Raw genomic sequence first — 27,452 nt, 5'->3', positions numbered from 1 at the left:
TGAGGTCTGATGGTTCAAGCCCTGATTTGCATTCTTGTAAAATGTGAATTTGATGAAATCAGTGGATTACACTCTCTATTTTGTAGCCACTGGGACAAAGTTCCCTATCTGCAATACTGGAGAATTCAGTGTAGGAACCAGAAGGCCCAAAAGTATACAGCTCACTTATCTCACCCACCAAAGGCTCCTGTGGTCTTACTACCTACGTCCTATATTGAACCCCATCTTCAGCTCAGATGAACTGAAGGTGGCAGAGAACACCATAACCCAACCAACAGGCCAGGTCTATCATCACACCATTAAGGCAGTTTAATCTTGGCAACAACAAATGCTTTAAGCATGAAGGTTCACAATCCCAATAAATTGCAAAACATATTAAAAGGAGAACAGAGCACTCTGGGCTCTAGAAAAATGCCCAAATCCAGGGATGAATCTCTAGGAAAGTCCTCCTTAGGTTGAGTGTACACACCTACAGTTGGCCTCACCACCCCATGGCTTTGGAGGCTTACATGTTTTACTCAGTAAACTTTTCTTATGAATAAAGTATTCACAACTTTATTGCTTCCTGGAAGATGCACAGCAATGCACTATGCATGGAAATGAAGCTTTTGGTGTTCAGAAAGTCCGAGAAAACACAGACCTCTGTGGGAAAACTACTCATAACAATGACAGCTGCCACAAACCTGAGCCACACTCTCTGTTGCACCACTTACTGAGCTGAGTTCATGATACCACTTTCTATCTATCTCCACGGAACAGTTCTGTGCAATCTAAAAAAGTGTCTCATGCCCTGGGATGAAAAGCCTTGGTGAGCTTGGTTACTCTGGGACAGTGGAGCTGTCTGCAATTCGAGTAGGGCTCATCTTCTGAAACTGTAGTGAACTCCCCTGGACAATAAAAAACATGCCAGCTTGTCAATGCCTGAATCTTTTCCTATGGAAATCAGACAACATGATGTTCTTTACTTCTCAGCTGTTTGATCCTTTTTGCAGCGTTTGATCTTCACAGTTCATTGGTTTTGATGTGGCCACTACTCTTGTGAAGTCTGGCTGCCTTGCAATTGTAACAGAATTATTTTCTCAGTATGCCTTTTGCTTTGGAAGTCCTTCATTTGCATCTAATAAATCACTCTTATAGAATGAGTACTGAGTTGTTAATGTCTCAGCACCCCAGTTAAAAGACAAAGAGTAGTTATAGAGTATACTTGGAACAATACCAGGCATGCATGAATAAAAACACACCAATGTACATGTAAATATATGAATTCTAGAACCTAATGAAAAGAATATTAGTATATATTTCAATTACTACCTCTAAACACAAAACCTTCTACAAGGAGGTGATGACACACAATAAACTGCACAGCCATGCAGTGAAAGGTATTTACTGTGCATATGCTGACATATAACTAGTTATGTGCTCTTTAGACATCTCTCTGGAGACATCTAAATGTATACAAGTAAAATGAGGCCAGAAAAATTTAGTCTGGAAGTTTTCTTTTTGGTGGAAAGAACTATTCACTCGAGGAAGGGTTGCTTTCACATGATATCAACAGTTTGATGTTGGGTGTTATATTAAGATTCTCAGGAGAAGTCTAGTGGTAACAAAGTAAAAAAGGTGATCAAAGGTAAACAGCAAGCAGATTATGACATAGTTCTGCAGTTACTCACCACGGTCTCACCTCTACACGTATACAGTTCTTTTTTATTTTGCTGTATACTTAGCTTTCAAGCAGTAGACAAATGGGTAAATAACATCTTTAACACGTTTATGTGCAATGCATGTCACACCTAGATTTATCCCTAACTTAAAATCCCCATCTTTCAGCTCCACAGTCATTAACCTGACACTGACTTTGACATTTACATGTTTACATTGTTATTATAACCTTTGGAATGTACACCTAACTCATGCAATTAGATCCTGCTTGAATAAAAAACACTTGCATCCTGAACCTCTTCCTTGTTAAAGTGGCTAAACAGATTGAGAGGAGAACTGCTATTCAGTGTTGTTCATTATTAGCATGTATTTTTCACTCAAACATTTTGGTTTCCCATCCTGCACACCATGATGGTTCAATTGTCCCTGCCAAGGGTGCCTAGAGGGGGAAATCTGTGCTTATTAAACCTCCTCTGTCTTCAAGAAGATATCTGTCTTTGTGCCACATTTGGTCTTCTCATATGCCAAGTGCCTAGACTGAAGATTTTGAGTATACAGACTGTAGATGCACACACTTAAAATGCAACGAAATAGACAGACAGATAGATACACGCATACATAAATACAGACTTAGAAAGAATGAACCATCCTTCTCTTGCTCTGAACTCAAAACTGCAGCTACTCTGGTTGTTTTCATAATGCTCCCTTAACTAGTTAGAGGAGCTGAGTGTTAAGCAGCACTGATAGGGATCACATTCCAGCTAAGAGCCCAACAAGAATTGCAGCATTGCTGTGGTTCAGTGAGACTGGGTGGTTTTTGGCAGGTCAGACTCTGTACTTCCACTTGCCTTTGAAATTCTCTCAGCTCCACAGCTGTAGTGGCATATGGTTAACAAAATATAGTGTGATGGTATTTCCCACAAAATACGTAATTTATCCAGAGAGAGTTTTATTTATACATAGTTATTAAAAACAAGCTTTTTTTTATTATATTTTTTTCTTCAACTTAAAGTGTTCCTAAGGTTTTCCTGCTGTTTATTGAACTTGATACTACACGTGATTCAGGATTTTTGATTTCCCTCATGTCAATAGAGATAGGGAGTAAGTACTATGCACTGAAAGGTCCTTTTTTAACCATCCACAAGAATATTTTACCTTGTTCCTCTGTGCACTGAACTCACAAAGCTTTGATCCTCAAAGTAAAGGTCCTGGAGTTTGCCTTGTACAAAAGCTGAGGACTAAACAGTCTTCCCAGCAGGGCTTTTTTTATAACTGAGGTTCCAGAAGACATCCCAAATGTCCCCACACCTGACAGTGATTTATACAGATAGTATGTGATAGTCACAGAGCTCTTTGGGGACAACTGCAGACAGTTTCTTGCCTATGCAACATGGCCTTTCATGACCCTTCATATATATATGTCAGTCTAAAGGACCCTACTTCAAATTAATAAGCACCAAAAGCACAACAGCACATCAGCACTTCTTAAACCATCTCAGAATAGTAAATAAAGGGAATACTCTGCTCTTGTCTTGATACAACATTTCTCCCCTACTAGGCACTGTGGAAGGATTTCAAATTAAATTACATTTTTAATAAATATATATTCTATTATAAAGAAAGCCTTGGGTCAGATTTTCCAGCGTGCTCTGCTTGCATCAACACTAGTATGCTGGGACATTCCCCACTGCCCACCCAAGTCCCACTCTCCCACGCTGCCATATACTGACACGTGGCCTTGGTGGACAAATGAAAACAGGAGAGGCCAGGACACAAATCACCCTCCAGCATACCCTATGGATGCTTAAGGCATGTTCCAAAATGGCCCTGGGACCTTGAAGGGGGAAAACAGCACAGCACTTGGGCATCCCCAGCATCTTATGTGCCATGGGGAGCAGCACTGAACAGCCAAAGCAAACTGTAAACCTGTTTGTTCATACAGCCTGTGCCCGCACTTGTGGTTCATATGGAGAGCACGAGATCTCTGTAGTCATTCCCTCTGGTGTTGGTACCTGGTGCCTGTGTCACTGCCACTCTTCACTGCTCCGTCATCCGTGAAATTAAAGGTGCCGGTCCAATTTGCCAACTCCTCTCCATTCTGCCAGCTAAACTGCAGCCCTCTAGCAAGAAAACGAGGCAGTTGATATTTGATAACATTCATTAGTTCACTATCAGCACGAGTTCTCGTGTCCTTTTTCTTAACACAGAAAGGTGACTATGACACAAACAGCAACAAAAACAACAAAAAGATACCAAGAACCACAGTTCATTATCTTACTTGTACAAACAGTTAATTTTCACTTCCCATAGACTCTACAAGTCCTTGTCTGAACACAGCAGCAGTCACCCCAACCAAACTGGAAGGCCAGTAACCATCTGTGCTCAAGGACACGCAGATGCATGAAGCAAGTCACAAGTACAAAGAGTTGGAGACTGATGTGATAAAACTCCAGGGCCAAAGAAGTAAACATTCCAAACTTGCAGTTTACATCTCCCGTAGTTGTTAAATGTGGTGGGCACTGGATCTTCCCTCTGATTTGTTGGCCATGCTGGCAAAGGATTTATTAATTATCATATTTGATGACTTCACTAAATCACTCCATATTGCTGCTTCTCCCTACTTGGGAAGACGATATTTTTTAAGCAAATGCAAATCACAACCAACACAAGTCCCTGTCTTCGAAACTTTCACAAACCCATTGCAAGTCTCATGGTGACTGCCTGCAGTCTTCTGGAAACTCCACCTATAGCTGGGCAGAAATTTCACATGTATTTGAAAAAGCTGGGTCTGAAGAAACACTTGACAATACAAGCCAAATCCCTCCTATAGCTCAGAAGTCAACGAAAAAGAATCTTGCTGATTGTTATTTTTAAGCTTCTCCGTTTTAACCCAATTTCATGATTTCAGAAGCCTGGCAGCTGAGTTGTGAACATTTGGTGCTGCCAATACTGAAAGTTAACTTCCTGGCTGGGCTGTGTGGGAACAGCCAGGAAGCAATCTGCCCGCCTGCTCTGCCCAAAAGAAAGGGCATCCAGGACCCCGCTAGGTTTCTTGTTCAGCAAGCTGATTACAAGGACTGGAGCATCTCTCAGACCACCTCCATCCCCTAGTCCAACTGGCAGCAGCTATCAGCACAGGCAGTTAAGAAGGACAGACATGGGGCATTAAAAAAAGGCTTCTGCTTCCCGCAGCAGAAAAGTGGAGCAGCTCTACAGGGCTCACAAAGCATGTAGAAGGTGTTTCTCCATTCTGTACTGTGGAAACACGTGCACAAAACTTCCTTGTTGTCATAACTCTTTCAAGACAAGATTATCCAAGTATTTTCAGTGCAGGCATTTCCACCTGAGCCAACTGTCTTGGTCATTAAAAATCAATAGAGATTGGCTCAATAGAGTTAGTTTGGGGAAAAATTCACCTGATCAAAGGCTGTCCTTCCCCTAGGGGGAACTGATCCCTGCTGCAAAGCCTCCCTCCGTCAGCAGCACAGGGAGCTCAGGGTTGCTTGTAGTGTGGGCACACATGACAAAAGCATCTCACCACCCAAACTGTGCAATGCATGTCACCACAAATGCTTTTTTTTTTTTACCTATAAATAACAAATTTTGAAATGATCTATGATGGTTATTCTTGTATGCTTTGTGCCTTTTAATCTTTTTGGTTTTGTTTTGTTTTTTTTTTTTACATTGAAAACCCACTTTCTGGTAAAGGCATTTTTTTGTGAGAGGGAATTCTGAGTGGTTTAAACACCGTGAACTGAAGAAAGAGCTGGCATCCTGATCTGCCCCCTCAGCTTGGAAAATGACATCAAAGGGTGTGTGGTTTATACTGTAATGCCTGTAAGCTGGAGCAGTGCTGTGGCTTACCAGGGAGTCGCGTACCTTCGACACTGCTCTGACAGCTTTTAATCAGCTGAGGTTGCCCGAGGTGATGACTTCTAAGTAGAAGATGGGTGTGAAGAAAATATGAGAAAATTCTCACTTTGACTAAGACACCTTCTCTTTCAGGCTTGTTGAAATAAACACCCGTGATTCTCTCCCATGCATCATAGTCTAACACTTTTTTTGCTGCACTTTATGACTCCGGTAGAATAGTGTAAATGTCCTTGTAAAAGACATCTAACTGTATGGCCTTAAAAATATGTTTTAACTGCTAAGGGCAGCAGTGAATGATGCAAGGGGAGAGAGTAGAAGTGTGGGAAAAACAAGTTGGAATTGAAACTTTTAATTGGATTTAAATTGGCTATTTTGAACTTGGATACTAACTTGCAAATTGAAATAGCATCAGTCTTGATCAGTAGCCAGTATCAAAGTTACACTCAGAGGTTAACCCTCCTAAAGTGTAGCCAAAATTCAGGGAGATGAAATGAAGAATTAAAACAATTGGTAAAGCCTTTTCCCTTTGGATATCTTCGCTCTGCACGTTAACAGCTGGAAGGAAAGCGAAGTAAATGCTTAAAGGTAGCCTGGGGATCTGACCCTAAAGCAAAGGAAATGATAAAACCACCTTCTAATGCTCCCATCTCATCGGGCCTTTTTGGGAACACTGCGTACTGTCACTGAGGCACCAAGTTTGCAGGAGGACACACAAATGCTGGGTAAGATCCAAGAGGAGATCAGGAAGACTAATGGTGAGGAATGGTAGGTATGTCTCATGAGGAACAGCTTAAAATACTCAGCTTTGAAATGGTAGACTGGGGGACCTGAGGTACAAAAATACCTGATGAGAGCAAGCAGGGGGCCGGGTATGACGCTTCTTCCTCTACATGGTCAGGAGAAAACACAAGGTGGTGAGCTGAGCTTAGGGTTAGGAGCAAGCCAAGTGTCTGATCTTGAGAGAGACAGGAAAAAAAGGACTATCCAGTGCTCTTCTTCCAGTGAGCAGGTGCTACAGAGTTTAGCACCATGCAGACTTAAATATACACAAAACATACCACAGCTCATAGGACTGTGTCTCACTGCAAGTCCACAAGACTGACACAAAGGTAATGTACAGTATTTTCTGGACTGAATATTCAATAGACCCATTCCTCCTAGTAAGAAAAACTCCCACAAATAATGGTTTGTAGTATTAAGTCAGAGTAAAAAAAAAAAATCAAAGATGAGACATTTGCAAACACTGACCTGAATTAATTCTGTTCCTAACAAGATTACTCTAAGTTTCACCATTGATTTCAGTCAATCAGCCCCGAGTCAGGAGATTTTAGTTTTAAGAACCTAAAATTGTCTAATCCTTACAATTGTGAATTTTAAATGTTCATAAATACTATCTGTCCAAATCTGCAAACAAACTGAGAAAATAAGTCAGAGTCATGAACTGCTCCATCAGCAGGTTTCTTTGGCATATTGTGGTAGTTAAATACCAGCACATTCACTCTCAGCACTAACTACACTTTAACAGGTAGATAACGAGGTAAATTAAGCTTCTGTGAATCAGAATTGCAATAGGGATGACATATACAGGATGGGAACAGAAAAGGCAGATAAAAAGAAGCACGACAAAAAAGAATGTTAAGAGATTAAAAGAAGGGAAGGAAAGCCAAGGAAATGATGTAGATGTGGAGGTCTTCTATGTAGGTTGGACAGTTCATGTCACAGAGGTAAAATAAATAAATAAATAAAGCAACATCAAAGCCTTGGATCATTACCAACAATTACCAATGGTGGAACTTTGCCATTTGCTCAGTTTGCCCTACTGTTATTTCCATTTTCTATTTCTAACCCTTCTAAAATTAGCACATTTCCCCAACATCTGATGCTGGTGATGACAAGGGAAGACTTTATAAAAGACGTAATAACTAAAAACGCTATCAGTGTTCTGTGCATTCACTGTAAGCAAATTTCTCATGAAGGAAGTTTTGCTGTGGGCAAACCGAGTGCCAGTCTACAGACCTCATGAGCTCATGAACAGCATTAATCATGGCACTTACCCCTAACATACAGGAGAACAAGCAACCTGGCACCTTGTGTTCAACAACACCGTGAGTTGGATGTCTTAGCAAGAAAGACCTTGAATTTCAGGTAAATGTCAAAGCAATATTTTGATCCTAATTGGTAGCTGTAAATGCAGAAGCAGTATGTGGTCAGATAAACACTGCCATAAGGCAAGAATAGGGGGAGGGGGCAAAAAAGAGCAAGAAAATTAACGAAGCAGCAGTAATTCTGAAGGGCTTGTCAAGACCGGCTGTCGAAGCAGCAGGAAGCAAAGCAAAAAGCTCATTGCCATAATCCAAACAAGAAACAACCCCTGCACAAGCAGAGGTTTTAATAGCAGAGCACATCAATTATGCGGGTTTTGAACAATTATGAGGTTTTTGAGCTAGTAGGCAAGAACGAACAAGAGTGAATGGATTGCAGCAAGGAGCTTTGTGTCTGCGCTGCTTTCTCCTCGAGATCCTACCTCAGGGGGGTCTTGCTGCCTTTCTGAAGCATGAAGGCAAGGTGAAAATTCAGCTCAGACAAGAAGGCTTTTTAAAGGGAGCTATTCCACAGCAAAAGACTTTATGCATTGCTGGGCCTGTTAGAGCCTGTCTAGGGCATCACATAAGCAGTGCAAGGAGAGGGCACGGAGCAGCGCCTTGCATTCTGAAGCCAACTCACTCACCAAACCACCAGCTCCTCTCATTTTATCCCAGCCAGCTGGCAATTTCCACTCATTTTCCAAGGTGACAGCTACCACTACCCTCATCCTGCATCTACCAGAGGCAGACTAAACCCAGAGGCAAGCAAAAATGGACAGAAACCAATGTCATTTTATACCGGTGAAGCAATGCCAAGATCTGACTCAGCTTGCTGGTCTACCACAGATGGGCAGGCAAGGGGAAGCAGAGGGTGCCTTCTCCGAAGGAGTGAAAGAAAGGCACGAATGTCCTCACAAACAAGGCACATTACTGCATTTTCTTTTGGAACTCCCTCTCTTACTTGTCTTTACTTTCCCTGTTTTTTATTTCTAGTACTTCTCACATTCCTTCCCTGCGTGCACTTTCCTTAGCAAAGACAGTATTGGGACGTGACAGGAAGCCCAGCTTTTTGCCTTGGCTCTTTCAGTTATAAGTTAATAATATATATGTTAATTCCATACAATAGTTTTAATTTAATTCCATTAAATAATTTTGATTCCATTAAATTTAATTCCATTAATAATTTTCCAATCATATGTCCTCACGTTTGGTCACGGTGCTGCCCTGCACTGTTCCATGCCACCCAAACACAAAAGCCATATGCAGGCCCTGCCATGACAAACAGACAGTCCAGGCCATGTACTGGCTTCCCAAAGTCAGTGGAAATCACTTACTTTCACTCTACCTCAATTTCCCCACTTCATAATCCTTGTGCCCTTGAGAAGAGGAACTGAAGTCTTCAGGGTTAAATGATCTTGCTACTCTCCTTGCAACTGGAAAGTGATCCCCCTAGACTATTAACACGGATGTCACAGAGATAGGAAAGTCAGATGATTAATCATGCTGAAGATCTAGTTCCTTCTTTCCTGCAAAATAAGGAAAATATGACTCACTGTGTCCACAGGGTGGATGGAAAATAAAACAAAACCAGTGCTATGCATGAATGACCTGTAGATTAGAGTGATTAAAAACAGTGACTAAAATGGATCAGAGAGTAAAAAAGGTTGGAAAAAGGGAGGAATATCAGGATTCAGTAGTGTGACAGACTTCTGCAGTCATGAAGAAAAAGACAGAAGACAATGGAGATAGTAAGTGGAGCCTGGGAGGAAAATCAATGATCTTAATCCGTATTCTGCACAGGCCAGAAACAGCAAGTTTATTTACCCAGCACTTGAAAAGACATCAGAGGTCCTCAAAAATCCCTAGATATCAAGGGGTAAATAAGGCATCCACTAGGAAGCATTGAGACCCTGAGATCAAACCAAAACCAGCAGAGTCAAGGTATGCTAGCCTCTGAGTCCAAAACCTCTCCTTTGCTGAAAAAAGAACAAGACTTGGTCACTGAAGACAATGAAATTAGATGACAAGTGAAAGGCAAACACTTATCTGAACAGTTTATTAAAACTCACATTTGCATTCAGTGGAAGTAGATTTGAATCTGACTTGTCAAGCTGCGAAAAATACTTATTTCTCCAGTAAAATGAGCAAAATGTTCATATTTCTACTCACTGCATTAATAAAGAGCAATACGATATAATATGGGTCCCATGAAGAGGAAGACATGGATGGAGGATGCTGGAAATGGGCACGTGTGGTTACATCACACATTGGCCCATACTGCACTATCCTGGGGATGAGCCTGGCTCTACACGTTGGAGGAAAACGCTAGTAGTAAAGTGGTGGAGGAGTGTATTTTGACTAGCACAAAGAGCAAAATTGGAAACATAGGTGGGAAGCTTCTGGATTATAACCACTATTATAGAGGAAGAAAAAGGTTTTGTTTCATACAGCACATCTCACATTTGGGATAAATTTTGTATCAGATATTCACATGCAACTTCTGAAAAACCTGATCTAAAATTACTTCCTAAGGAAGATAAAACAATGCAAACATTCCTTTTCTGATCTGTGGCTGGAAGATAAACATCCAAGGAGCAATATAAAATCAGCATTTTGTAATAAATATTCATAATTAAAAGATTAGTATTTGTAATAATTAGGGGAAGCATAAAACCGACAACAGTTGACAGTGAAGCAGGTTGTGAACTCATCAAGAAAAAGGACCGATCAAGTCCCAGACGCAGAGTCTCACGGGAAATCCCAAATATTTTAAGCAAATTCTGACACTTGAAACTGCAGCTCAGTGCTAAGATACCTGACACAGCATGGGTACCAAAAGCAATCTCACCGGGGCACTAAAGACCTGACTAAGCTAATTGCTTTGCAACTCATGTTTCCAAAGCTGATATATTTACTACGAGGTCAAGTGTCCCTACACTGTGCCGTATTCTTCAGTGTAAACATAACCACTGAGCCCTGGTTGTGCTAAGGGCTTGGGTGGAAGATGACAAGGAAGATGCTTGATAAAGGCACTGTGTTTGTTGTGTCAGCCACATGAGCAGGCAAGATTCTGTGCAAGCCTTCCACGCTGTTGAATGGTCGAGATTTTCATCTGGGATTGTGAAAAGCTTGGCTGTATTTGTTCTTATGGGATGTGCCATGAAGCTACAGCGATGGATATTGCTTTTAAGGTTTCCATCACAAGAGCTAAAGCACAAAACTAACTAGATAAAGGGGTGCGGAAGGACAGTGGCTATCTGCAGGGCTGATGAAAATGCAAAATGGATGCAAGCAATGGAGGGCAAGGACACCTCAAAGAAATGGGAGGCTAAGTCTGTAATTTGCCTGAGGGAGGCATGGGCTGCTGAGCAATGAGTACACTTGAATTAAGAAACAAGAAATGAAATGAAAAAGCAATCAAGGGTAAGAATGAGGCACGGTGAAAGTATGAAAATACAGAGCTCTGCACAGCAATTTGGTCTGAACAGCGTTCAGCAAGAGAAAGAACAATCAGGAAACTCCTATCAGCTCAAAAATTAAAGACCTAATTACCAGGAGATCTTCAACAGTGGCCACCGAGGTGAGCAGTGGCCCTGACGTGATCGCTCACAGCCAGAGCTGTGCAGGAACACAGTGTAGCACGATTCCAAGCAGAAGTTTTGGGTTTGGTAGAAATTTTGTTCTACAAACACAGGGAATTCTGAGCTCTGAACCTGCCCACACATGTAGAAGGAACTTAATCTTTTCAAAATGAGATAAAGCAAGTTGATGACAGGTTATAACAGAGATGCTTTTGAAAGATACGGCATGGGTTTCCAACCCTGTTTAGATGCAGAGTTTAGTTCACAGGTGTTGAATGCTGGGCACTGGGAAAACCTGACCATCACTTTGTCATACAGAGGCAACAGATGTGTGTGAAGTACAGAAAGCAGAGTCAGTCTTGATATTAAGCCAAATATCAAAAAAAAAAAAAAAAAAAAAAAAAAAGACAAAAATAAGCCTAGATCCCTGACAGACACAAACTGCTGCTGGGTATCATGTGGATCAGAATTAGGATTTAATCTCCTCTGTTCACCAGTGAGGGTGATAGTAACCTTCTGGCTGGTACACAGGACACCTACGATCCACCCCTGCAGGGCATGAAGCTTCTGCAGAGCTCCTACAGCCCAGTGTGATCCCAACCCTATGCAAACCAACCACTGCTGTGCGGGGTGGGCTCGTGGGGAACTGGACCAGGGACTAAATGTCTGCAGGGCAGCCTGCAGCGACTCACAGCACCCACGGCTGGAGCTCAGCAAGGATGAGTGTGACACAGTGCAGAATGACACACTCAGGTTAATGCAATTTGCACATGCAAAATACAGGAATAACTGACTTGCATTACCTTAAATTACTGTCATCCAGGAAACAGACAAGGACTGGCAAGTCAGGGACGAGCTCTTCTGGCTTTTCTCATGTTAACAGTGTGTCCTGGTTTCAGTTAGGACAGAGTTAATTTTCCTCCTAGTAGCTGGTAGGGTGCTATGTTTTGGCTTAGGATGAGAAGAGTGCTGATAACACACTGATGTTTTAATTGTTGCAGAGCAGTGCTTACACCAAGCCAAGGACATTTCAGCTTCTCACTCTGCCCTGCCAGCGGGCAGGCTGGGGATGCAGCAGGAGCTGGGAGGGGACAGACCCAGGACAGGTGACCCAAACTGCCCAAAGGGGTATTCCATACCATCTGGGGTCATGCTGAACGATATATAGGGGTGGCTAGCTGGGGTGGGGGGTGGCTGCTCGGGGTTAGGCTGGGCATCGGTCAGAAGGTGGTGAGCAATTGCATTGTGCATCACTTGTTTGTACACATTAGTAGTAGTACTACTACTATCATCATTATTGTTATTATTTTTTTGTTATTATTATTATTGTTGTTATTATTTTTTCTGTCTTAATAAACTGTCTTTATCTCAACTCACAGGCTTCACTTTCCCATTTCTCTCCCCCATCCCAGAGAGGGAGGGGAAAGGGTGAGCGAACGGCTGGGTGGTGTTTAGCTGCCGACAGGGTTAAACCACAACGCAGTGGAGGTGCTGGAAATAAAGCAAATCTACAGGGAGCAGGGATTCAATCCCTGCTTGTTTTCTGCATTAAGGAGCTCTGCCAGGCAGTCTGGGAGAAGAAATAACCTCCACGCTCTGGTACTAAAACCTTAGCCACCTGATGCTTTCCTTTCAAAGCAAATGAAAATTATGACTCCGAAAAAAAATAATATAAAAACCCTTAAAGCTACCTGACGGTAGCTGAAGGTAGGATTTTGGCTTTGGGACACTTTTCACAACAAAAGCCTCTGCTGCAGCCTTCAACAGAGCTGTAAGTGTCTGCAGATTTTTGCTTAATTCACATCCCAGGTACTTGCGAGCTCTCTAATTTTAACTGATGTGGGGAGATAGGAGCATTATGTAAAGCAACCACCAGCAACAACACGTAAGGGAATGGGACATCCAGCAGTAATGGCTGTGGAGGCAGCCGAGTTAATCTATCACCTCCAGCCTCCCAGGGAGCTGGTGCAGCTCCCTGTCCTTGCAAGGTTAGTTAGGCAAGATGGGGATGCCAGCCCCCCACTCTCCATAAGACCTTGAGACACTCTCAGGAATACCCTGCAACAAGAAGAGCATTAACCTGGGATACACGGTCTCAGGACGGTCTCAAATAATGCTGTCTGCCTGCACAGGAGGTTTTGCTCTTTCTTGCTGAGTTGGTCTTTGAGGTTTTGTACGTGCCCCCTCTGACAGACCTGAGGGTAATCTTTGTTTAAGTCTTCAATAGCTTTGAAAATGTGTTCTTCTTGGCTCAAAAGTGTTTTTAAATTCACCTCTTCAGCAGACTCTCACTTTGGGAAGAAGTCAGGCTGTTAGAAAAACAATATTTGAACTCTGCCAGCTGAAAATAGGCATATAACAAAGCATTAGTCTGGTATTTTTCCCTTGCCAAAGCAAGCAAGGACAGTCCTATTGATTTCTTCCACACAACAGGTTGGAAGATGAGGACAGGGACCATTTCAACAGTTTTTACAGCAGTGGCAGTTTCCTGATGTAATCCAGGATTATTCCCAGCTGGCCAAACAAGAGCTCACCAAAAAAAAAAAAAAAAAAAAAAAAAGGCCACCCCTCAGCTGAGCATCTGATTCAAAGGCAAATTCATCTGAAAGCTGCACACTGGAAAGATAAGTCAATACAAAAGCAAGGAGCAGCTCTGGATTTAAGCAGAAGTCCACGGCATTTAACCTACTTTAACAGATCAATGCAGCGGATTTTTAATCATCATATTAATCCTAAAATAAAAAATAATTACCCCAGAGATGCATATTAAAGTCCCTTAATTATATCTCATTTCATCGTCCTTTTTACTCGGGATCAGGACCTACAGAGACCAGAGCTCCCGAAGTCATAATCCAGCCTGGAGTTTAAGTCTCTCGTTGAGATGTTAGCTGTTGTGGGGATGAGAGACTGGCCTTGCTGAGGGCACTGACATTCATCCTGCTAAAGGATGGGAAAGAAGAAGAAAAACCAAAAGGAAAAAGGGGAGAAAAAGGGGCAGGATTCAGCTTTCCAGTAGCACATTATAAAACAGCAGGCAAAGGAGCGGAGAACATTATACGATGGGTGAAAAATGTGTGAGTACCTAGAAATCTGATCTGTGTTCTCCCCTTTGCCCGGTGACACCAGGAGCTCATTAATAGCTCATTAAAGGGAAGGAGAGGACCTGACCGGAGGGTGGACCCCTTCTCGAATTCCTCTGACCAGAGTTTCTTTCCTGGAGCTTCCCCTCCTGCCTGCAGGCCTGCCGTCCCTACAGCCAGGCCACAGGTGGATGCAGGACCACCAGCCTCCACGGCACCCCCACAGGGAGCTTTGGGGGGGTTTTGGCAATAAAACCAACTGATTCCCTGCTTCTTTCCATCTCTCTTCCACGAAAATGCTCACACCACTTCCAGGGACCAGTCCCATCTCTGCATTCCCCTGCGCCATGCCCAAACTGCTGGTTTCAGCTGCTTGCTTCAGGCCTCGCTGGCCTCGAGCCATTTCCCCAATCTTCTTGCAGAGAAACGAGCCAGCCCTGTGCTCTATTTAGGCTTAAAAGCACCGTACATTTACTGGAATATTATTTCAGGGCAATTTTCAGGTTTCTCTAAATATACTACTGAATTTCTTCCCGCTGCCTTGGGAAGAGGCCCAGAGGCCTGTTATTGCCGTTGAACCCTAGCGAGTGAATGGCTTTAGGTTTAGGCAGCGTCCCCAAGCTCCTGCTTGGCAAGCGGCACCGAAAATATAAATATCCCTCTTCCCCTCTGCAAGGAGGGTCTCCAAAACCACCCGCTCCACCGTGGTCCCTGGGGGTGCATGCTAAAACGCGTCCAAGGAGCCTTGCAGCCGGCATCAGCTTCTAGCAGGGCACTGAATGCAGGAGGTTTGTGGAAGGAGAGACCCCGCAAAGGTTACAGCCAGCAGAAAACCAACCTGGGATCAGGCACTGCAGTGCTCTTCAGGGAAGGAAAGAGTGAAGTGCCCTCATGATGATATTAAGGTGACGATGTAGGTAAATGACTTTTATTTTGTTAATAACTGGCAGGCTGACACCGCCACATCCTGCATTCTTATTTCTGTGACAGGAACTACCACTTCCCAGCAGAAAGGAAGATCAGTGCTTTCTCCCTGCACTGAGTGAGAGGGAAACCCTCTTTGAGACTTCCATGCAATAAAAAAAGAAGGAAAAATGACAAATTGTTACAAGCCGAAATGAAAAAAATTAAATAGAGTGTTTTTCAGTCAAAGAGACAAAATGTAGGCACACCTCCCTCCTTGAGCCCCATGGATGGCAGTGCTGGAAACCAAACTTTTTCCTAGCACATCTTGGAATTGTACATCATGCTTTTTTCTGTTCTCTGCCAGCCTCTGACAAGAGGAGAGACTCCCAAGGTGTAATGCAGGCCGGAGACTGACCACAGAGATCACTCAGTGGAAGGGTTTTAGTTGTATCTTCTCACCATTTTAATTTTACTCGGCTGTTTTTCATTTCAATCAATACTTGGGATTTATTTTTCAGTGCTCTTATCCTGTTGCATTCATTTAAACACAGAAAAGAAAGTACTGGCTGCAAGGCCTCTAGGACAAACGGGAAAAACTAAGAAAGGAAGGTGAGATGAGACCTCGGTTGGCCATCAAGTCATCCTCTCGGCAAGGCAGCTCAGTACTACCCTAGTCTACCTAATGGGTCCCAGAAGACCCCAAAGATGGAGATTTCATGCTTTTTTAGCTACCCTTATCCTTTAAATCTTTAAAAGCTTTCCCTCATGGTTAAACACCAATCTTTCCTGCTGCAACTTAAGCCCATCACTTCTTGTCATCTCAGGAGTCATCAGAGAGATGTGTTCATTACCTTCATCTTCGCAGAAACTGGGTATTTCAAGACAGTTACCATGTCTCCCCTCAATTTTCCCCAAGGCAAACAAGCCCAGTTATTTGCCATGCTTCCTACACCTGCTGCTTTCCTTTGGTTCCTTCTAACTGAGCTGCATTTTTCTGGCAGTGAGGTGCCCAAAACCACAGTCCTCAGCCAAGGCTTCACAGGGCACACAAATTGCTCCTGGCTAATCTACAACACTCCTGTCTATACATATTAATGTCATGCTTGTTATCCCACCCCTCAGTGAGAAACATTTGCTGATTTGTCAGTATTTTGCTTGCTCTTGGCACAAGGCAAACAACTACATGAGTTGCAAACCTGGCAAGAACCAAACCATTGATCTCTTGGCAAATTTCAGCTAAATTCCACTAAAAAATTCCACAGCAGCTGCCTACACTGCTGAAACCCACTTACCTCCAAGCTTGTAAGAGAAACAGGCTTTAAATAAAATCATACCAGTCGCAACTCTTCAAACTAGATTTCAGTAAAATAAACTCTGTGTGGGTCAAGGTTAAATACTCGTAGATCCCCACTGGTGCTTGCTGTAATAAGAGCAGGACCACTTGCAGATCAAAGGCTGATGTGCTCTACAACAAAGCAGTCTCAGCAGTAAATTTGTGAGAATACAGCAGTGCAAAAATAAAGTGTTCTCTCTGATATTTGGAACACTATGATTGCTACTATTGATTTTGGGAACTGCATCATGTTTGTTTCTAATGACACTAAAGTTTAGCCAATGACCACGCTGCCTGAGTTCAACCTCTCAAGGCATTTCAGCTTGAATTTAGGTACGGTGAAAAGCCTATATGGCAGGGTCTGATTGGGGCAGATACTCAGGTGATACAAGTCTGTCTAGCTTAAGTAAAGTAAGACCTGGATTTTAATAATAGCTGAGGATTAAACCACAATCTAAGAAACACACAAGTCATTATATGCCTACCTGCCCACCATTACCCATTATTAATAATCTATTAGACATTACAAACATTACAGAGATGCACTCTCCCAGACTGACAACCTATTAATATTGTCAGTGCAACACGAGGAAGTGGTTTGAACCGGTGTAATGCTGAGGCTCGATCTCTGCCTCCCTCCAGTCCCACCAGAGAACTTTTCCCATTCCTTCCCACCCCCCTTACCTTTTGAGATAGTTTCTCCCGTAGAGGATCTGCTGCAGCAAGGTGACCACGGCAAAGGCGCAGATGAAAATGAAGAACAAAGTTCTGTTTCCCAGCAAATCTCTGCTTGACGAAGGGTCGGTGTATCCCATCCTTCTGAGAGGCCACTGAAGCTCTGCTGGGAAAAATTCAGTTCATTGTCCCCTTCACGCCCTTTTTGCTGGGAAGCCGAGGGGAACGTTTGCTGGCTTTTCTCTGAGCAATCCAAGGACAAGGTATCCCATTGTTCGGCCCTGCTGCCCCTTCCTTGCCCCTTTTGGATGTGAGCTCCAGGATTGTGCGCAATGGCTCGCTTCCACGGTAAAGTTTCCAGGAGATTCAGACGTGGGGAACATCTAAAATCATCTCTCAGAGCTCTTCCAGCGCAGGCAGGCTGTGCTGTGCGAGAGGCATTCTGCTCCCTCTAAGCCTCTCTCGAAAACCCGCTGCTAGCAATTATCTACTTCAATCCCATTTTCATATTCCAGATGGGGGAAGCTGCAAATAAACCAGAAAACTGCAGCCAATGGCAAACACAGGGCGCCGGCAGCCCGCGTTGGAAGCACATAGTCGTCAGCTCCTCTTTGCTTCTGCTCAGCGATTCCAACGAAATGTGCTTGCGAGGAGACGTGACTGGGGTGTGCTATTATTGAACAAGCATGTAATGATCGTGAGGATTTCATTCAATCTCCTGCAAAAAAAAAAAAAACAACAGCAGCAATCTGGTCAGGCTAGCAGGAAAGCTGCATTTTGAGAAGCAGCGTGCTGTCCGTACCCTGCCTTCGGTACCGGAGCATTTGCATGCAGAATGCGATGCCTTTGGTTGGACACCGCTCGCTCTCTGGGCTCCTATGTTTCCCCTGGTTATTCCTCCAGAGTAAGCGTAAGCAAGGTCACTGTGCATCTCTTCAAGGACAGAGCTCTCAGCTCCTGCATGCTGATTTATTGGAGGCTCTGAGTAGCCTCACAGACGCAGAGAGGGAGACTGCCTCTCGGTGCAGGCTCTGAGAGCCATTCATTTAAAGAGACAAATATTCTGATTGTTCCTCCACCGGGAACCGTTCTCTTTTAAAAGGACAAAGCAACAAGACCTTGGCCACGACCATCACAGATCCTCTAAAATCTCCCCTGTGTCAGGAGAGGCTCGATTCTGCTCCCAGGGAAATCAAGGGCAGTTTTGCTGCCGTCCCCAGCCTTCAGCTTTTTCAAGTAAGTTACAATGCAAGCTTTATCCATGAATGAGATGTCAGGGCTAGGAGCTTGTTTTGCCCCAGTAACAGATGGGGATAAGGATTCTGACAACAATACAAGGAAAAAAATTCCTTGTCTAAGGCAACAGGAAGATTTTAATTGGAATAATTTTTCCAACAGCTTAAATCAGCATTTGCAAAATGTTCAGGTGCGCCAGCAGCCCGGCTGTGCGAGCAGCAAGCTGGGGCTCTTTGCGGACTTTGTCTCAGCTGCACTTGGTGCTGCATGGGACAAAGGACCAAAGATAACTTTGTGCAACCTGGTCAGCCCAATTCCTGAAGCCAGGGCTAGTCCTCAGCAGGAACTAAGGCAGTTACAAGAGCATTTTAGGCAGGACCTGGTCACCCTGACCTTCTGCAGGCAGGAACCCCCAGGGGAGCTCCAGCCCTTCGGACTCCCTGGAATCTGTGGAGAAGGTGCAGAAATCTGGCCTCCCATACCACTTTCGGCCCCTTCCAAAGCTCCCACACCTGCATTGTGAGCCCTGCTAGAGGCTTCGGCTACCACCTGTGCATGTAACAACTGTGGTCAGCCTGGATCAGGTCAAGGATTATCCAGCCCAGCGCCAGTGGCCAGGGATGGATGCAGCAGGAAAAGCAGAGGAAGGAGGCAAGGACAGTGCAATACTTTCCTTGGAAATAGTTTTCCACCTTTGCATGGTTTGGGGTCAGAAGAAACACAATATTCTGGACAGAAAAACAACTGACGTGGATGCACTGGCTTCCACTGTACTGGGAATAACACATTGTACTGGCAATAACATGCATACTAGTGGACTGCAAATTAAATAGCAGCAGCAGTTTGATTCCCTCTCATCAAGCTCACCTGCTTTAAACAATCAATTTGTGTAGCCTCATATAATACTACAACATTTCTGTATAGGAACTGTACCCCTTACATCACATACCCCCTCTCTCCACAGTAACAAAAAGCAGTGTGGCTATCAGAAGTCCCAGGCTGCGACCCCAACAGATACTATACAGGCAGATTTGCATGAGGAAGATGAAAAGTGAGGCCAGGAAAGGCACATGTGTAGGAAAAGGTACTTAATGTTTTGATTTGTTGGATTTTCATTGATAGCTTTGAAAATCCTTGCTGAGAAACGTATCTCAGTTGCTCCAGGACCGTAACACCAAAGTACCACAGAGCAGAATTTGGCCACTTCTGCCCTTCTGTGGGTGTGATGCCAGTTTTGCAGATTGTAAAAATCATCTAGGTTTTGGTGAAAAACTCTATTCCCCTCCATTCAAAGTGATTTGTTCTCAAGATAGTGAGCCAAGCTCATGGGTCTGGCAGCTATTGCTTGTCCTGGACTAAAAATCAGCTTGAGCTGCATTAACAGACCCAAATCACCACGTACTGTCAGTCCCTCTTTGGTTTGCTGCATCTTCTCATCCTTCTCTGCTGTATCAGAGCTGGCCAGAAGGCATGATATGATATAGATGCTTATGTGCAGGACAGCTGCATCCCCAAGGCAATAAGCAAAGCGTAGAGATACATAAATGGAGAGGGCTTTCTGTGCCAAATCTCGCACAGGTACCATTCCTGATGTCACATGTAGAAGAAATCTGTCTGCTGCCTTCAGCCCAGTACTACAATTACATTGCAGAGCTGGAAGCAGAGCAGCTCTGTGCAAGCAGAAAGAAATAGGATGTCTATTGACAAATTTTCAAAGGACACTCGAGGTTGCTTGCGCTATTTGTTGGGAGTAAAACCAGCCACACAGTGCGTGCAGAAGGGCTGAATGAGCAGTGGTGCCAGCACCTGCTCCCAGGGGCCTTTTGAGAGTTTGACTTGTCAGCTAAGGGCCTCCTCAAGAGCATCAGCCCTTTGCAGCAAGTCAAAGAGAACCATATATTTTTTTTTAATGCTTTTACACTCTGCACTTAAGCAAACAATGGGCAGAAAAAGAGCCCCTCGAGAACATGAGAGGGGCCTGGAGAAATGGATTTCACAGTAAGTCATGTTGCAAACACAGATTTGCTGGGCACAACTAGGCATTGGGTGCTGTGTGCAGCCCATCTGCTAGTCACACAGGCACAGCCTCTGCCACGCACGATGTAACTGCAGTGACACTACAGGTAACGTACAGGGGGGCCACATCACACCATGCTGCACTCAGCATCATGCCAGAGCCAGTAATTAACACCACACAGTAAATAACATCTCTTCCATCACCAGGGAATGGGGTATCGCTGAGCAAGTACTGGCTACTCAGAAATACCTCTCATGAGATGATGACAGAGAAATAAGCTGCATGATATGGACAAGCTCAAGAAGGATACTCCTATATAATTTGTTGAAGTATGGACTTCAGAGGCTGAAAACGAAAGTGGCAAAATGGAACTGCTCGTAGCCCTATCTCTGTGTATTAAGCTGTTGGAAGACATCTGTCTTAAATGCTGCTGGCCTTTGTTTGTTGCATGTGAGCTGCCTGCTAAATACCATCAGAGATAATCCATCACAAGAAGCTCCTCCAGCCTGAGCAGCAAGACCCTGAGCCCTGTAACACAAACATGAACACGCTCCAGACACTGATACCTTCCACTGGGAGCTCATTGTTTGCTCTGTCCACATGAAGCAGAACTGATTTTTTAATTTATTTTTTTTTTTAGGAAGTTAAAATTGAATAGCAAAGACAAAGAAATCTTGGCTAACCACTGAGCTCCACGCAAGGAAAGCTACATTAGCAAAAGGACAGTACCTGGTAGGCATCAGACTCTACTTCTCCCACGCCAGTGACAAACACTTCTCTGGAGAAAGGACAATATGCAGTCCTTATTTCTGAACTGCAGTTTATTTTGTAATGCAAATGAAACAGAGAAATTCACCACTGATAGGCAGGTCTGACTGGGAATTTCCATAAGTATCTTTCACTGAACCTGTCATTTCAATCAGAGTTTGACTGATTATGCACTCTCGTTTCAGCTGAAAGCAAGGGCATTTCATGTCTTGGATAGCAGGATCTGTCTTGTCGGTTGTTTAAATCATGGTACACATAACTGAGTATACTAAACTCACAGGATCATACAAGCTCGGCGTAAAGCAGAACATGCTTCACATTCCCCTTCAGGAATTTTTCTCTTCCTGCCTGCTCAGCCACTCTCCACTCTTCCTCATGACTGCTGTAAACATTAAAGAACTTCACACAGCAGCGTATTAGGAGCTGCATAAGGCTCTATTAGAACATTTTTTACATCTCATTTAGTATCCTCTTTTTTCCCTAAAAAAAAAAAATAAATCTAGTCTACTTACAGTTTCTACAATGCTTGTGTCAGCTGCTAGATCCCTGAATTTGCAAAGCACTGGCACATAGGTATATGCCTGGAAGGTTTTGCTGAACATGAAACTCATAAACATATGCTTATCAATATTAATTCTTTTGCAGATATCAAACATGAATTCATTAGCATAATCTAGTGCTTAACACAATGTTTAGTCCCCGTTACTACCATTAATCAGGATGTCTAAACTGGGATATTAAAGGGAGCTGAAAGGATTCAGCTAAACTGTAAATGTTTATTTCCTCCAGAGCTAGGCAAAGGCCCAAGGGGATAACAAGGGCTTTGCTGGCACCAGAGCCACCTGTGGAGCTGCCTGGATTGGAGGACACGTCCTGAGGATAACGTATGGTCTGTACACTGGATACCCATTACTTCATCATACAGTTTCCCTCCAACTATGGCTCTCATGGGTACTGGTGGAGAAATCATCTCCATGAGTACAATATCTTGGTTGGAAAAGGAATGAGGTCTTCTTGTTAGTAGGAAGCTCTAACACCACAGCTATTGTTCTGCACATTCACTATTAATAGTTGCTTATATGGCAAGGATTGCCAAAACGTGTATCAAAGTGCAAAATTAAGCAGAGTTTGATGCTAGGCGAAGCCTTGCTCTCCCAGTGGTGTTTCCAGATTTCTAGAAAATACAGGCAGTGTCACTTGAGTTTTATGATCCTGCGTATGCTCACAAGAACCTCGCAAATCACTCAGAATGATGGAAGTTCGGTTTCATTGCAGGGAAAAAAGAAACAGAATCAAATTGCTTTTATGGGAATCATCTGTTAAAAGCATCAGCTCAATTTTGGAGCACCACATGGGAGCCTTGGATTTAGCATCAAATCATCGGGACTGAGGGGTTGCCAGAGCCATACAGGGGCTGGGGGGTTTCTATGGGTGACACTTACTCTATGCCAAACAAGTCGTAACTCCCACTTAGGTCATAAAAAACAAGCATAAAACTTTCCAGTGAAAGCCTATAAAAGTGCTGGAGTCAGCGGCACTCATGTTACAAGTGTAATGGCAGCTGAAAGTTTTGAGATTACTTTTTCCAGGAAATATTCTAGCTGTTAAGCAATGAACAAATGTTTCCTATGGTCAGAATAAGGATCACACATCATCTAATGGTGACAAACCCAATTTATACTTCTTCCACCATTCTAAGAACACAATTTTACAGCAAAAATAAAATTGTTAATTTGAGATATTAAAAAAAAAAATAACTAAAATGTGGCATATAAAGTTAGATTTAACTCGCAGAATTAAATGTGACAGAAAGAATGCCACAGAAACATTATGGCTCTGATTTTGGCATATGTTTTGCAATCGTAGTAAATTGCACTAATCAGAACAGGGGTAAACAGAAAAAAAGTAAAGATTGCTCTGCATAATAAGCCAATTAAGTCCTGCAAAAAGTTTACACTGTATGCTTATAACCAAGATGTAGAAGACACCTACTATAGAAACTGGTTTAGTCTACGGAAAAGTTACCTTTGCCTTTTTACCCCAGTTCCACATTGATTTTGCATTAAATGAAATAACGCGTATACCTCTCGATTTAACCATCAGCTTCAATCCCAAGAACTTCCAAGTGGGCCAGGCATTGACCTTTTATACCAGTCTTCACAATGCCCTTCTACAGCACAGATTACATTAACAACCACATGCTGTGTGCAACAGGTGTCATCTTGGATAGTCTACCTGATTACCTGAGCTACTAGTCCAGGCAAAGCCAGGATGTTTTCAGACACTGTGTGAATTTTTGAGTCAATCTTGAATCTTATGTAATTCAGTCCACAACATAAATTCAAAAATATATATATACATATATATATATATACATATATGCCTGGCCTCTGTGGTCTTCAAAAATATTCTCTCCTCCTGAAATCTATTTTATTTTGCTCTTCTGGCACTCTGGAAGTGCTCATTGGAAAGCTGGACAACCACCTGTCAAGAAAGTAATCTCCACTCCTGCAGCACTGTGAGTAGCCACATCCTTCTTCCCTGTTTGTGACAGTGTGGATCCAGCTTGTTAGCTCTGTAGTGTCCGGTCTTACATGCATGTGGTTACAGGCATGACTATTAATAAAGCTGGCAACCCTTCCAAATTCCTTCCTTTGGAGCTGTGATCTGTAACGAATTCCTATGTCATGCTTGGAGACCACTCCTGGAGCAGGACTGTGCTAGGTGCTGTGGCTGGGCATTAGCAGCGTCAGTCCTTGCCATAAGAATTTATAATTTCTGCAGGGAAGAAAGTGAGGTAAAGGGAGGGATTTATGAGCTCCGTTTGGCAGAGAGCAGGAACTGAGGTTGGGAAGCAGTGGCTGATAGCACAGCTCTGCAGACCCAGACCCCAGACCAAAGATCTTGGCTGCAGTGAATGGCCCAGAGATATGACTCAGATAAGGACTTGCAGGGAGATGGGACTAGGGGTTATCCTTGCCTGAACACAGCACGGTCCCCAGGGAAACTGCAGCTACCCATGAGCCCCATTACACTGAAGCAAGTCCAAAAACATCCCCAGGCTGAAGGTCGTGATCCAAAACCATCCCCAGGCTGAAGGCAGTGATCCACACCTTCCTCCCCTGTTTGCACACCCAGATGCACCATGAGCTCAGCTAATACACTGTTGTAATTATCACTAGCTATGACTAATTAATGTCTGACCAGGCTTGCATCCCCCACAACATACTGCCAAGAAAAAAACCCATAACTGACCCCATTAACACGTGCTCTGTTCCTCCTGCTTCCAGTGCTTCCTCCCCAGCTCTGACAGTCAGTACAGACCCCTTTCCACAGCCAGAAAGTTGTGCACATTTATCAGCAGCCTTTGCTGGCAGTGCTGACCTTTTTCTAGACAGCCTGCAACAGGTTATTGATTTAAATAACCAAGACAACAGCAACTCGGTTGTGTTTTTTTCTTTAGAAACCTAAAAGAGGGAAGACAGAGTGGTAGTTTATCCACAATCCATTATTATCCCCAATGCAAAGAGTTATGACAGCATCTGGCCGATGGGATCCAGTGCCTTACAAGCAGGCATTCAAGAAATCCCTTTGGCAAGGAGAGACACCCCAGGAGAGATCTCCCCTGAGGAGAGGGAAGCACAGCATGGCATTTAGCCAGAAAAGGGGTGTTTTTGCTGAACATTGCCATCATCTTCATTTAAACTTCGCTTTCAATCTGCTTTTTTGTTTTCCTCCAGGTGTATCCAGCAGCTCCTCTGGAGCTAAGAGGTTTGTGGGTGGGCTTTTTTTTCCTGCAGCGTGGGCAGGAAGGTGTGTGGGAACTGTAATCCAGTCACTTCAAATCACACGAATCTGAAGCTTGAAAGAAAAAATAATAATAAATGGTACAGATTGTCAGGCTCAGTGCAATTCTCAATCAATTAAACCTTATTTTAGCATCAGGGCAGTTTAGTTTTGAGAAGTTCTCCTGGTACTTTGATGCTTTCATGTTACTGCGTAGCTAAAAAGGTCTTGCTGGGAACAAATTACTCTCGGTGCGTATTTTCTGAGCTGCGTTTTTCGTTTCCGTTAAATGACAATAAATAAGATCCGCATGAGCAAACAGCAGCAACAAAATAGCTAGCGGCAGTGAGTGACTAAGGCTTTGGCCCTGGGTAAAGAATGAAGATACAGCTCGGATTCAAGCATGGCAAAACATGTTTGTTTGGGCTGAGTCTATAAGCATATTCTTCAGTGCATCTAAATTTAAATCATGGTTCAGTATGTTGTGATATTAAACAGATAAAAGTTACTGGTGAAGGTATTCTGCATCATCTAGTTGCCTTTTTTTTTTTTTTTTTAATAATTTTAGGCATTATATCTGTATTTTGGATTGTTGTTTTGTGATGCTATACTGATTCCCATTTCACAGATGTGGATGACACAGGAACAGCCAAATCAGTATTTCTCTTTTGCAAATCTGTACAGCACGTAAGAAGATGAACCAGCATGCCAGATTTATGTGGAAAGGATCATGGGTTCAAAAGCAGACTAATTTATGAGGAAAGACCTTCCCTGATGAGATAATAAAAATAAAAACTACCATTTGTGGGTCCCCACAGTCTACGACAGTAGCTGGCAAACAAGAACAATGCTATGAGTTCACCTCTATTGAAATAACAAAATACCTGCTTTAAAACTGGAAAATAGTCATGTGAAATCTTACCCACTTGTTTTTTTTTTTTCCTGTGGCAAAGACAAAGAGGATATGAAGCATTTATGTTATACAGCTGCATGCTGTCATTATAAACTGACTGAACTTATGCTCTGAGGTTCAACAACAAAATGAAAAGAAAGGTGAAAAGGGTATATGACTATTATCCCTTATCCCTTTTTAATTCACCACTCTAGTTTCCTGCTGTCTGTGAGCTCCTGTTTCTTGCTTCTCACCCTTCAGGCCCAGAGCCATCCCTCCCATACACTGCACTGATGAGCGTTTCTCCATTCCCTTTTCCCAGCTGGAAAAATGCACCCTACCAAATACAAAGCAGTAGAGAGCTAAGGCCTTGCAGGGCAGCAGGGAATAATGGCACAACCTTCAACACCTAACAGCTTGTGTTCAGGTGCTATCCCCTCACCTCACACAGGTTTGGCTTGGAAATGAGGGAAGCTGTGGTTCAGATCTCTACACACAGCAGCTCTCTCCTTTCGGACGTGTCTCCTTCCACAGCATTGCTCCTTGCAGCTGATGAAGCAGATGAACTTACTGGAACTGCAGAAATAAGTGGTTTCACAAAAAAAAAAAAAAAAAAAAAAGTGTGCTGGAGCACACGATGGTCACCAACTTGCCAAGGATACATACCTTGCTCTGGGCCACACACCCAGTAAATCCCTGCCAGCTCTGACTGGCCCTACAGAGAGCAGAGCTTGACTCTGAATGCTAAATACGTGCTTAAATTCACCAGCTGCTGCCTGGAACCAGGATATAACCCTTCCCTAATGCATGCAGGAAAGCCATTAACTTCATTTCAGGTGTGTAGCCCTTCCTTGCCATCCCCACTCTCCCATCACAGCAGGTCTGTGCGCTGGAACTTGCATATTCCTGTGAAAAGTTACACACTCCAGTTCAACGAGACCCTTCCAGGGTGACTTCCAACATCATCTCCAAGTGTTTCATACCCCATTCGTTTTAACAAGTTATTAATATTAAAAGATACAATTAAAAATCATCAACAATTCCCTAGCATGCTATTTTTGCAGAACTACCCAGTTCTTTCCTGATGTAAACCCCTACATTTCGTCCCAGCAGGCGACAAGCCAAGCCGTCCTTATCCTCATCCCAGGGGGGACAACAGCCCTAGCTACCGCTTGTTAACGAGGAGGAGGTTTGTGCTCTTCTCCTTGTTCCACCAGGCTTCCTTCGTGACTTCAGGCAGAGCTGTGCTGCAGTGCTGAGATCTCCAGGCTGGCCTGGGAAGGCAAAGCAGCACTTTGTGGAAGCGTGGCTGCTTTCAGCACTCGAATGGTGATCTATGTGTGGCACGGTGGGGTCATCTAGTGCCTGTTCCCCTCACCTTACACTCCATAAGCCATGCAGATGAGCATCTTTGCTCTTCTCAGCATCTCTTCTGGCATTTGTGAGCTGGCAATCGTAGCATTTCTTGGCCTTGCAGGGTTATTGCAGTAGTAACAAGGACAAATGCATGATGCTTTCCACTTAAGACATATGGCAAAATACCTTCCTGCCTTTTAATACGT

General features: G+C 43.4%; 1 protein-coding gene across 4 annotated transcripts in view; it reads right to left on the bottom strand.

Annotated features, from left to right (window-relative positions):
• ST8SIA5 (ST8 alpha-N-acetyl-neuraminide alpha-2,8-sialyltransferase 5) overlaps positions 1–27,452 on the bottom strand; it is a 66,746-nt gene that overhangs the window by 23,738 nt on the left and 15,556 nt on the right. For 2 of the 4 annotated variants that reach the window (XM_032206188.1, XM_032206186.1), the window contains exons 2-3: positions 17,201–17,909; positions 3,672–3,779 (exon numbers count right to left, since the gene is read on the bottom strand). In XM_032206188.1, the coding sequence (XP_032062079.1) occupies positions 3,672–3,779; positions 17,201–17,331 (239 nt within the window). In that variant the 5' untranslated portion in view covers positions 17,332–17,909. Of the gene's footprint in view, positions 1–3,671; positions 3,780–17,200; positions 17,910–18,007; positions 18,141–27,452 lie in introns of those variants that run through there. The other 2 variants (XM_032206187.1, XM_032206189.1) reach the window with 2 other exon arrangements.

This window comes from Aythya fuligula, chromosome Z (genome assembly GCF_009819795.1).
Source record: "Aythya fuligula isolate bAytFul2 chromosome Z, bAytFul2.pri, whole genome shotgun sequence".
In the NCBI taxonomy this organism is placed as follows: domain Eukaryota; kingdom Metazoa; phylum Chordata; class Aves; order Anseriformes; family Anatidae; genus Aythya; species Aythya fuligula.
The sequence above is the reverse complement of the archived record's forward strand: the minus strand, read 5'-3'. Positions and strand labels throughout refer to the sequence as shown.